General features: G+C 47.0%; 1 protein-coding gene across 1 annotated transcript in view; it reads left to right on the forward strand.

The window, feature by feature from the left end:
- Window positions 1-4,493: 4,493 nt before the first annotated feature.
- The window catches only part of doc2a (double C2-like domains, alpha), a gene marked incomplete at both ends in the record, with an annotated part of 65,967 nt that continues 57,079 nt past the window's right edge, over window positions 4,494-13,381 (forward strand). The window contains 2 exons of the mRNA XM_080775052.1: window positions 4,494-4,701; window positions 6,096-6,206. Coding sequence (XP_080631178.1) covers window positions 4,494-4,701; window positions 6,096-6,206 — 319 coding nt within the window. The remainder of the gene's footprint in view (window positions 4,702-6,095; window positions 6,207-13,381) is intronic.

Below are 13,381 nucleotides of genomic sequence, written 5' to 3' on the forward strand. Positions count from 1 at the left end.
TATAGTATATAGCCTTGAGGGACTCCAGTCAACCATAGGGTTTAAGTGGTGCTGCAGATGCATTGTAAATGTGCCTGGGAGGTTACATAGATCTACAGATGTTGCCTCCTAAATGGGCTCACTGTAATTGAGCTCATGATGAGAATGAATACAATGGGAATATAAATGCTCTACTTACTGCAGGAACACATGCTCTGGATGCACATGAAATAATGAAATGTTTACAGGACAATACGGAACTCTGAATGTAAAATGAGAAACCACTGACTCATAAAAGGCTTTGCATTATTCCGATAATAGCTTTTAGAGGTCCAATGAGCACCCGTACTTGAACTCAAAGGAAACGCATTCCAGTATCGGATGATCCATTAACAAATACGATTTCCCGCACAGCACCTCACCTTGGGCGGATTCCGCAAAGCACTTCAACACAAAGAAAGCACAAGACAAAGAGACTTGGAATAGAGAATGCAACATTGTTTGTTATCAACTCGATATCATGTTTTCACTTTTCACCCTGTGTGTGCACGTGCACATGCATGTGTGAGTGTGCACTGTATTAGGCTGATCATTGTTATATTTGTGGTGCACAGTCACACTGACAGTACCAAATAGGCCAATCTTTCAAATGGGTTGCATTTACTCTCAAGTACTGTACTTAAGTACAGTGTTGACGCATTTGCACTTTACGTGAATATTTCCAATACTTTTACTTGTACTCCACTACATCTCAGAACCACATATTGTACTTTACTCCACTACATTTATTTAACAACTTTATTTCCTAGTTACTTTGTATTACTACAATACATACCACCCGCTCACAATGCGTCGTGATGAGTAGCTTAGATCTGCTATTTTCAAAAGATTTTTATACATTTGAAAACTTGTGAAATGATACATTCTGCATAATGAGCACTTTCTTATTTTCTGTTCTATAGCCATGTACTGTTATTATATATGTAAAGATAAGGTGTCCTGTGAAAAAAAGATAGGAAGTCTGCACACAGCATGGTAACCACGTTTCGGAAACACAGAGAAGGGCTTGTTTACATCTGGACTGGATTGCTGGATTGTGCTTCATGCTTTGTTTTTGTTGTTTGCTTTGTGACGATGGCTTTACTGATTTCTAACGAGACTGTCATTTTGTATTCACTATAAATTGTTGCCCTACTGAAAAGTGTCATATACTGTATGGTCACGCCTTGTAACATCACACCTCCATCCGTATATGGAGCTGACCTGTTCTGACATTCCATATGTTGACCCGTCCTTCCTCTTCGATGTCTCCCTTTTGACTGACACCTGTCCATTCAAACTCTAGAAAGGCCCGCCCCAAAGTTATTAGTGCAGCCGCACCCGGCTCTCAACAGTTCTCAACAGGCCCGAAACTTATGGCCTGGCTCTACCTGGGCCCTCATCAAACCCTGTACACTCAAGACACTGCCCCCCATATGTTTATCTGACCTCATCAAACCCTGTACACCCAAGACACGCTCCATATATGGCCAGACCTCATCAAACCCTTTACACTCAAGACACTGCCCCGCTCCATACATGGAGCTGACATGTTCTCACATTACTTATGTTGATCTGACCTCATCAAACCCTGTACACTCAAGACACGCTGCATATATGGCCAATACAGAATTCACCCCACATGCCAAAGCGCCAGCGCTCGCCCAAATGAATAGAAAATACACAAATAATTGTTTTGATTTTGGGTGACTGGCTCCCCAGTACTCAAGGTTTTCAAAAATGCTGCGGTGTGACACATGTCTCGGAGGACTTTGCTCATATCTCGATCTGGATGGCATTAAATATTATTAATTGCATTGTGTAGATGGTAGGCTATATAAATAAATATTGCGGTAGCGTGGCATGACTGATGACAGTGACAAGACAGTGTTGTTGTTCATTTGTTTGGTCAAGACTGTGCAGTTGTTTCCGGCTGGGCACTGCACAGCAGACTACTGCCATCTCCTGGTATGGAAAGTTATTGCACAGGATTTGCTCATCGGTGGTCGGTTGATAGTGCTCAGTCTGTTTGCAGTCTTTTGACAGTCTTAACTAGTTTTGACTAGTCTGGAGTCTGCTCAGTCTGGAGCTGCTGGGGTAGAGTGTCGGACTGATGCCGCCGAGAAACACTACCGCCTGCCGCGGGTGTTCCGTGGCTGATGCCATGCGTTGCAGCTTGCGGTTAGGGTTAGGTTTAGAGTTTGGGGTAGAGTGTCGGACTGATGCAGCCGAGAAACACTACCGCCTGCCGCGGGTGTTCCGCGGCTGATGCCGTTGCCATAAAATGCACTCGCTCTCTCTCGTTTGAGAACCGTGACTTCATATTTGGATGAAGTTTCTGCCCGGTTCGACCGCCTTTCACTGAATTCCATCTGTATCAGAAACGACGACTTACAGACAGTAGTTGTCTCTAAGAGTCTGTAGTAAATGTGGAAAAAATCTTTATAGGGGTTCTATTGTACCTAGCAGTATAGCCATGTCTGCTCCAGACAGACAGACAGACAGACAGACAAGACAAAATAAAAACAAATGCTTTGGCAAAGAGCCTTCTTCAGAGTGTTTGTTTCTTGCTCTCTGGCCAGGGGGTAAACACAATACCTATGTCCTAGTTCATGTTCTAATTACTGCTACTGCTTAATTACCTGAACCGATGCAAAGTGGTGGGTTAGTCTGTGTTTATTCTGTTTATATTACAATGAGGAGCTTGTATGTACTGTATAATCCTCTAAGTGTCTCGAGGAAAACCTAATTAGAAAGCATCTTACAAACCGTGAAAAGGGAAAAGAACGATGTTTATATTATATGAACCTGTATTTAAAAAGGGAAAACACAGGCATAGAATTGCTTTGCAAAATTCAAATTATACTTTAGATGCAAAGCATAATTATGTGTTTCGAGCCCCACAGAAACATACAATTTTCGGTGAAGGGACACAGGAATGCATCAATTCAAAGCACCTACAGTACCTCGGCTGAAGTGGTTGTAGGACTATAGCCTGTAAATAATTCAACAACCAGAGCCTGGTTCTAATTGTGGTTTCTCCACAGTAAAGGGGGTTTTCCTTGCCACTGAAACTTTAATATAGGATGAACCAAGTCAATCAATACGTTCAGTCAATGCTCATGCAGGGGAGGGAGTCATTCCCTCGGTCGGTCACAGTGACCAGTTATATTATTATTACAATATTGACGAACATTATGCTACTACTGTAGGCAACAATTTAACCACTTGAACCCCAGCTTTCATATTCTGGCAGAAATAGCAGATCTACAAGGTCACAATGCGTAGCGAACTTGACACATTGAGCTTGCTGATCAGCAATTTTTTGGCAATTTAGTGAGAAAAACACCCCAAAGAAAGGATTACGATTACAATGAGATACGTAACAATAACTTTATGCCTATCTAAAATAATCAAGGTATATTGATATATAATATCGCATTGTATCGCTTGACTTTGTATCTTATCGTTTTGCAATGAAAATAATCGGTATTGAATCGTTTTGCAATGTAAATAATCAATTTTATGTATTATTATTAAAGTACTTGTATTTAGCAATTTTAAGTTGGGGGAGACAGGGAAGACTAATTCATCGAGCCAGTTTAGATTGTAGCTACCGTACTAGACATTCAGGTCACTACATGGCCCCCACACCTATACGTCTCTCTGTCAATATGACCGATATGTCTGAGTCATAGTGACAGGGGCTTTGTCAGAGTAGCTATTGTACTCGTCTGTCTGCGTCCCTTTTGTGCACGTATATGGAGATCTCTATATCTGTCTGTCTACCTGTCTCTCTTTCATGACCATAAAGAAATCTTTGCATCTGTATGGAGATCCATATCCATATCCATATCCATCAGTATATGCCCATACAGAATATGGTCATATCAGTTGCCTCAGCGGTTCTGGACTACCACAATGTTTCCTTACTCGACGGCGGTCACTGTACTCCATCCATGTCGATGAGCGTGCCGAGTTTGAAGTCGGTCGGTCTCATATATGGATATGACCATATATCGACATAGTGATCGGTTCATGGTTATGTCTGAGTCATAGTGACATGCCTATATATGGGCGTATCTGGTTTGTTATGAGTTATGGTTATGTTATGATTATGATCAGAGTGACGTGCCCTTGTTCTGCCCACCCGCTAGCCGGCCTTTTTCACTGATGGAAACTGCGGTAAATGAAAACTAGACTATGATGACTAAAACCATGACTAAATATATTGGCGATTTCGTCAACAGATAAAAACTAGACTAAAATGATCCAGTAGACCTAAAAACCAAAATAATCATTAGTCGACTCCATTAACTGTAGATTTAGTAGACTAAAATCGTATGACATTTAGTCGACTCAAACTAGAATAAAACTAAAATATTTCAGATAACTAAAATATGACAAAAACTAAATGGAATTTTATTCAAAAGACTAAATCCAAATGTGCTGCCCTTGCTTCTCCTCTAGACTCTATGACGGTGCGCAGGGGAAAGAAGCTGAGCATCTCCATCCAGGAAAACATGGCCATCGACGTGTGCCCTGGCCCCATCCGGCCCATCCGGACCATCTCCGCCTACTTCCCACGGCTGTCCCCCACCTCACCGACGGGCGCCGTGCCCCCCAATGCCACCGCCCTTCCGAGCCTCATCCTCAGCCCAGCAGGCCGGGGTGCAGGACAAGGTTATTATATAGTTTAGATTTAATATTTCACTTTTTACTTACTATGTATATTAGTTACAGTTATATAAGTGGGTTTGCTAGTTTAGTTTTTTTTTTTTTTTTGTATTGTTTGTTTTAGTTGATTTTTCATTCGTTTTTGTTATTTTTATGTTATATGGGGTATTTGTCAAAACAGCCAGGGGGAAGAGTGTTGTGGTGGACAGTTCACAAGTTAAACCATGAGTTATAAAATCCACAGCAATCTCATTTGTTCTCCCTATCGTAGGTTTCTCTTTAAGCATAGGTACGTATATTTAACTTTAAGCCTTGATACACTGCTCTGAGGGGAGGTTGATGTAATTCTCTGTGCAGCAGAGAATTACATTTTCGTCTAAAAATGCTTCTTGGCTCTTCAAAGACGAACATAATCTCCATCCTTTTATATCCCGCACTATACAGTGTAATAAAAACGTAATAAATAAGTGTATTCTGGCACAGCCAAGACATATTTATTATTTAATTTGTATTCGGTGCATATCAAATTTAAATTGCCCCTCAAATGCCCCAGCCACTACAGCATTGTTCATGTGAACTACTTTGTCCACGGTTATTCATTGTAATGATCAAAATTACAATAAGCGAGATTCTATTTCCTAGCATGGTTGTGAGCGACTTGCACGGCTTGAATGCAGGCTTCATCCTGGCAGGCATAGGCAGTACAACCATGCTAGGAAAAGTAATCTCACCAACAGTGGTCCTGAATCACCGTCAGCGCTGCGCCTCTCGCAGACAGCGACCAGCGCCGACCACCACGGTAGAATCCACACTTCAACCCGCCAGGCAGGCTCAGGCAGCCGCGGTCATCCGGTGGTGGTGACTCACTATAGCGACTGCCACCACTTCAACAAATAAGCACATACAACCCACTTCACATAAACGATATTGATGTAACCAGGAGATTTGGTGGGGATTCTGTCAGATCCTCAGATTTCTCCCCTGCTGCTGCTGCTGGATTTCACCCCACCCAGACGCGCTATAGCGATTCTCATAATTTCAATAAATAATCATGAACATACTATTTCACATGAACAATGTCGGTAAAACTAACATATTTTAGGGGAAATGTATATTAGACATTGCATCACGTTTTCATTGTGAAACTGTTGCGGTTGATCACACCATCACACCCTCGCACTGTTATTGGCTAAAAGTTTAAAACCCCCGAGGCGTCCTGGCTGTAAACACTAGTGGATATAAACACCCAGAGGGAGCCAAAGGGAGAGTGTGTGTCTGCAGGAAAACACCCAGAGAAGATGCTAGAGGGAAAAAGACCAATTAAAACTATATATATATTTTTTTAATTTTAGCTTAAAAAAGTTGTCTATACGGCCTTTAACTCTAATAACCGTGCACAGGAACCCATCTCCTTCTGCCGGCCATGACGCCCTACAGCGGGACAGCGGGTGGGGCCAGCAGCGTGGACGCGATGTCGGTGGAGGTCCCCAGCTCCGACAGCGATGACTGCAGTGAGACACAGCCTGCCTGTCGGAATGTGTAGGCTATGTGTGTGTGTGGTGTGTATCTTGTTGTGTGCATGCGTGTGGGAGCCGTCTATATAGACCGCCGAAGTGTGTCATAATTTTGTTCCTCAGATAAGGGATCCTGGAGGTGATCCCCCGTTTCGGCCAGTGCCAAAGTGGACAAAGCTGGACAAATTGTCAAGTATTATAAGAAAAAGGCAAGAATGTAGCTAATCTATAACTGATCTCGCCAACGTGAGACGTTGTGAGCTTGTCAATTGGCTATTTTCACAATATTTGTCAGCGCAACCTGTCCTGGGTTAAAACTAAAAGTGCTTTGTTAAAAGGTTAAAGCTCTATTTTCTGGTAGTTATCATTATTATAGAGTTTTTCTCCATCTCTCTGGCTCTTAAACAGAAAATGCATTTTCAGGTGGGTTGTCAATTTCAGTCAATCAGGAGAGCGTACACATTTATCAGCTTCAATTTTGTTCCATTTCAATGTTCCCATTACAATTGGGTCTGCTTATTAAATTGTGTCATCACTTCCAATTTAACATGTTTGTCCTATATCCTGTGTGAGTTCTTTATCCTGAATGGATAAAGAACTCACACAGGATATATTAATCTCCTGTTTACAAAAGAGCTGGAGAGACAGAGTTTGGACTGCAATTTGGAGTGCAATGTTTTTCTGTTTGGATGTATGGGCTGTCAAGGCCAGAACGTTGTTTTTTTGCCACTCCTGTCAGTTCCCGCATAACTTCTGGCTAGGATGATGTCACACATAGCATCTAAGCGGGCATAAAGGGGACACAGAAAGTCAGGTGTTTCCAGATATGACATCATGGTAGAAATAGACTGGCCTGGACTCCATATTTGGGCATGGCCGACACGTAACTCCTTATGGGTATAAAAGGGACACAGACCAGAGAGAGTGACAATACAAGGACAATCGAGTCGTCATTGAGTTTGTCACTCATACACGTGAAGGCACCAGTTAAAACACATGACGAGCCACAACACACGCTACTGCCTCAAAATGCTTCAGAAATATGGACCAATTCCTTCAGAAGCTGTTCAGCAAATAACCAATGCTGTAACCAGCCAGGAACAAGGAGACGGAGATGAAGCAATATCTTACAGTTGTCAACAGCTTGCCAAGATTTTAGCTCAGCCAGGAGGTAAAGTAAAGACTACCACCCCAGAGAGAGGAGGAGAGCCTTTCCTTTGTAAACTCTGTGACAAGAGCTACAGTCAGCTAGCTTCACTAAAGAGACATCGGCGAGTCCACACCGGAGAAAAGCCCTTCCCTTGTAAACTCTGCGATAAGACTTTCAGTGATTCAAGTACACTGGAGAGACACCAGCTTGTCCACACCGGAGAAAAACGTTTTCACTGTGAACAGTGTGACAAAAGTTTCAGTCGTATAGATAAACTGAAGGCACATCAGTGTCGACACACCGGAGAAGAACCTTTCCGGTGTGAAGATTGTGACAAGGGTTTTACCCGGTTAGATAAATTGAAGGGACATCGACGTATCCACAGTGGGGAAGAACCTGTCAACTGCAAGCCGCATGACAAGAGTTTTACACCGACGGACACATCGAAAGGACGCCAGCCTCTCCACACTGGAGAAAAGGATTTCCACTGCAAAACTTGTGACAGGAATTTCAGCGACTTGAGTAAGCTGAAGAGGCACGAGCACATTCACACCGGAGAAAGACCTTTCCCGTGCACACAGTGCGACAAGACGTTCAGGCGGTCAGATCACCTGAAGTCACACCAGCAATGTGTCCACCCTGGACTAAAACCTTCCCTGAAGTCACACCAGCAAAGTGTCCAGCCTGGACAAAAACCTTCCCTGAAGTCACACAAGCAACATGTTCATCCCGCTGGACTAAAACCTTCCCTGAAGTCACACAAGCAACATGTTCATCCCGCTGGACTAAAACCTTCCCTGAAGTCACACCAGCAACGAGTCCAGTCTGAAGAAAAACCTTCCCTGAAGTCACACAAGCAACATATTCATCCCGCTGGACTAAAACCTTCCCTGAAGTCACAGCAGCAATATTTTCACGCTGGACAAAAACCCTCCCACTGCCAAAGCTTCGAGAAGAGTGTCGATGAGTTATGTCACTCGAACGCACGCCGGCTTCTTCGTGCTGTAGAAAAACCTTTCCACTGCAAACTGTGCGATCAGAGTTTCAATAAGTTCACGGCCATGCTAATGCATAGATATTACAGAAAGTGCACCTAAAGAAATTATGTTTTTGTCTGGCTTTCAGACTTGACGTCATGTCACAGCCAAGTCTATGGACTTTTCATGTTTGTCTTATTCATGTGCCCCAGAAATAGGAAAGCCCCAAAATCAATATGCCCCCTAAAAATCAGCATGCCACCCTGTGAAGTCATGTGGAAGCCATGTCTATAATATAATAAACGTATTTATTACTTGCACGAGCATAGCGCGCAAGTACTGTAATCGCCTGCCTATGTCGGTGGTGTCGCTCTGCCAATCAGGGATTGTGTATTTTTGGTGGTGTCGCTCAGCCAATCAGGGATTGTGTATTTTTGGTGGTGTCGCTCAGCCAATCAGGGATTGTGTATTTTTGATGGCGTAACTATGGTACATTTCATTGACTGGGTGATCGGCTGGGTATGTATGTATGTATGTATTTGGTTGAAATGGGTAGGGTTTAAAAAAAGGCAAGAGCTTGCTCTGGTGCACTGGCCTAAAAGTGGGTCCTTAAAAACTGCTAAAACTTCTGACATGTACAGTATGTATGTATGTAGGTAGGTACAGGACGTGTATGTATGTGTGTATGTATTTAAAAGGGGGGCTTTTTAGTAAAAAGCCCAGCCCACAATACCTTCATATATTTTTAAACATAATTCAAAAAAGGGGGGTACCAGTGAAGGGCAAACTGCCTATTCACTGGGGACTATGCAAGGCAGAGGCATCCACCCCCCTGAGTCCAAGTTAGGCTAGACCGCATACCTAAACCATGGTCCGAAACTTCGGGTTACTTTAGTAACCTCAGTTATATAAGTGACTCGAGAGAGAGAGAGTCATACGGGGGTCCAAGCCACTAGATGGCGCAGGCACACAGCCTAACATACACTCACGGAACAATTCCATTGGATCGTGAACTGTCGCTCATGGCGTGGTTATGTCCCCACCCACTGGGTATATAACCTAAGGTCCGCCCTGAGCAACGTCATTCCTATCAACCTGCTTTCTGACGTCTTAAAGAAGACAGAAGGGCGACTTAATGACTCTCTCTCTCGAGTCACTTATATAACTGAGGTTACTAAAGTAACCCGAAGTTATCTTAAGTACCTCTCGGAGAGAGTCATATGGGGAACATAACGCTCCCGTATGATCGCCTTCGGCTGATAGAAAAATATTCGACCCTAGGATCATCTCCATTGGAGAGAGACCAAACGCAAAGGAGGCCCAAGAAGCCAACCCTGCGCGTTCACCCAAAAGAGACATCCTTTATAAAAGATGTCCTTGACCCAGGGCCGACAGCTCTGCTGTTCCAGCCCTGCCGGTCAAAAAACACGATAGTCATCCACCCATAACGGTCAGGGGCCAGAAAGGGACCTCTTGACCTTATGAGGATGCCCTTGACCCAGGGCCGACAGCTCTGCTGTTCCAGCCCCGCTGGTCAAGAAACACGATGGTCATCCATCCCTAACGGTCAGGGGCCAGAAGGGACCACTTGACCTCGTGAAAATGTCCCTGACCAAGGGCCGACAGCTCTGCTGTTCCAGCCCCGCCGGTCAGAAGACAACCCGCCGCAGCGCAGACATCCTGAATAGGGACACCCCTGGCCAGGGCCCAGGATGCAGACAAACCTCTTGTAGAGTGTGCACGTAGGCCCTCTGGGGGCTCAGTACCACACAAGGTATAGGCTAAACGTATAGCCTCCACAATCCACTGCGAGAGTCTTACTTTCGAAATGGGTTTACCCTTCCATTGGGAACCCCAGGCCACAATGAGCTGCTCACCCAGCCTGAAGGGGGCAGTTCTTGACCTGTAAACTTTCAAGGCTCTCACCGGACAGAGACAATGTAGTCTCCTATCCTCCACCGAAGAGAAGGGAGGAGGATGGAAGGCCGCGAGATCCACGGGCGAGCAGCCCGCGGGAAAAGTCTTAGGTAGAAACGAAAGGTTCGGCCTGAGCGTGACCCTGGTGTCATTACCACTGAATCTCAAGCAGCTGCTGCTTACTGAGAGCGCGTGCATGTCACCAGCCCGCTTCGCCGTTGTCAGGGCAACGAGCAGAGCGGTCTTCAGAGAGAGGAACTTCAGGTCCACCATTTCCAGTGGCTCGAAGGGGTCTCTCATTAAGGAGTCCAGGACTATTGTCAGGTCCCACGAGGGGACCAGAGACCTGGCGACCGGCCTGAGGCGTGTAACTCCTTTCATGAATTGACGGATCAGCAGGTGTTCACTGATTGGTCTGTTGTTCATACCAACCTGATAGGCCGCTATGGCCGCCAGGTTGATCTTGACTGAGGAGAGGCCAAGACCCCTGTCTAGGAACTCCTGTAGGAAAATCAGAATGTGTCTCACAGACGCCTGAAAAGGGAAGACCTCTTCCTGTCTGTCCGAGCACCAACGCTCAAACACATGCCAGGCAGTGTTATAGCGTCGTCTGGTGGAGGCAGCCCTGGCACCAAGGGTCGTTTCTACGACATTCGGAGGCAGGCCAGTCGCTTCTAGCGAACGCCCCTTCACGGGCCAAACCCAGAGATCTAGGTCCTGAGGACGTGGGTGAAAGATCTCTCCTCCGGCCTGGGTCAGCAGGTCCCTCCACAGAGGGAGCTGCCCTGGTTCTTTGAACAGGAGAGGGACTATGTCCTGTCTCCAAGATCCCCAGGCTGGAGCTACTAGTAGCAGCTCTGATCCCTGATCCCGCACCCTGGCTAGGACATGCGGAATCAGTTCCAACGGGGGGAACACGTATAACAGAGAACACAGGCGAGAGGACCGGAGTCCCCCCTGCCTGTTGATGTAACAAACCGTCGTGGTGTTTTCGGAAACGAACCAGGACGTGGTGACCTCTGAGGAATTGTTCGAATTTCTCGGAGTGCCAGGAACACTGCCAGTAGTTCCAAGTAGTCGATGTGGGAGGAGCGTAACGCGGCATCCCACACGGCATCCTCCCGTCGTGGGTGGCGTCCCAACCGGAGAGGCTGGCGTTGGTGGTGACCAACCTCCTGACTGTGGGGAGACCCATCGGGATCCCCTCCGTCAGAACACCTCAGTTCGACCACCATTTCAGAGCTAGAGTGCAGTTCGAGGACACTGTCACTCTGGCCGAAAGTGCGTGTAGATCGCTGACCCTCATAGCGGACGTCAGGGCGACTAGGAGGGCTGGCTTTAGTGTAAGACATTTTAGGTCAGCCGTCTGCAGTGGTTCGAAGGGCTCATTGTTAGAGCCCTGAGGACTAGAGACAGATCCCAAGAGGGGACCAGTGGTCTGTTGATCCTGTGTACCCTGCGCCCTTCACAAACTGTTTCGCCAGCGGATGTCTCCATACTGTCTGGTCGTTAACGCCCATTTGGCAGGCCGAGATGGCTGCTAAGTGGGTTTTCACTGAGGAGAGGCCTAGACCTCTGTCTAGGAACTCCTGCAGGAATGTCAGGGCGTAAACTACTGAAGCTTGGAATAGGATAACCTGGTTAGGTCGTTCTGAGCACCACTGCTCGAACACGCCCCAGGCTGTTTCGTAGCGGGTCATTGTCGACTGGGCTCTGGCCTCCTGAATCGTTGAGACAACATTCGGAGGGAGACCGGCCTCAGTCAGCATTAGCCTCCCACGGGCCAGACCCATAGGTGTAGGTCCTTGGGGCAAGGGTGGAAGAGGGATTTCAGCCAACGCTGAAAAAGGCCTCATATGGAGTCTGTCCAGACCTATCAGAGGCCATCCGTAGACACGTACCCAGTGGAAGTGTGCGGCCTGACTTGAACATGGTCATGCACTTCAGGTTGTTGACTCTGTCCCGACTCAGCGGAGCCCTGTAGGAGACAGAGTCCAGAGTGATGCCCATGAAATCTGTGGATTGGGTAGGCGTCATCATGCTCTTGGCTAGGTTTATCCTGAAAACCCAGTGAGGTCGCATGGGACACGACCCGAGTCGTGTTCCTCGCGGCCTCCTCCGCTGAATCCGAACACGGGAGACAGTCGTCTATGTAACTGGACACCCATAGACCCAGAAGTCTCAGGGGTGCCAGAGTGTACAGTGGACGAACACTCTGGGACTGAGGGACACCCCGAATGGAAGGACCGTGTACTCGTAAGCCTTTTCCTGGAACCCAAACCGCAGGAACTTCCTGTGAGGTGGGTAAATAGGGATGTGGAAATAGGCGTCTTTTAGATCTATGGATGTGAACCAGTCGCCTGGGCGTATGGAGCGCACCAGAGACTCGGCCGTCAGCATCTTGAACTGAAAAGACTTGAGGTGCCTGTTGAGTATCCGCAGGTCCAGGATGGGACGTAGACCCCCCCCCTTTTTCTTGACCAGAAAGTAGCGGGAGAAGAACCCGCTGCGACGCTGGGCCAAGGGTACCTCTCTGACGGCATCCTTCTCCAGCAAGGAAGCTATCTCCTGTTGGAGAATCAGACCCTCCGGACCCCTGGCATTGGTGAAGATGACCTCTGAAAACGCCGGGGGTGTTCCGGCGAACTGGGGTCTGTAGCCCTTCGCTATGGTGTTGAGGATCCACGGGGATCCTCCGCACCACTCCCACAGTGCCAGGTGCTTGGCTAGTGGGTTCTCTCCGGCTATGGGAGGCACGCCCCGCCTGGAGGTAGTGTTCCCTGGCATGTCGGAGAAAAATTGGGCATGACCCGTCTCCCCAGTGGCGTTTTGGTACGCCACTGACCTTATGCCAATATGCCCTGCCCCACTGCGCCGGGGGGGCCCATGGGGCCCCCGTGGCAGTGGGTTCATGTCCACCCCCCTCCGTGGATATTGTTTTGTTGTCTTTTTGTATTGTGTACTGTACTACAGAAAAAAGTGCTGTACTTGTGCAAACAATATCGAGGGACCTGGCTACAGGGACGTCCAGGACGCCCACCTGTGCCATGGTCCAGAAGCGCATTGCGGGCGGACTGGACGTGCAGTCCGAGACTGCTACGTCCGGTGCTGGGCCCGGCGCATGGGGG

This window comes from Protomyctophum bolini, assembly GCF_963924005.1.
Source record: "Protomyctophum bolini genome assembly, chromosome: 11".
Taxonomy (NCBI): Eukaryota; Metazoa; Chordata; class Actinopteri; order Myctophiformes; family Myctophidae; genus Protomyctophum; species Protomyctophum bolini.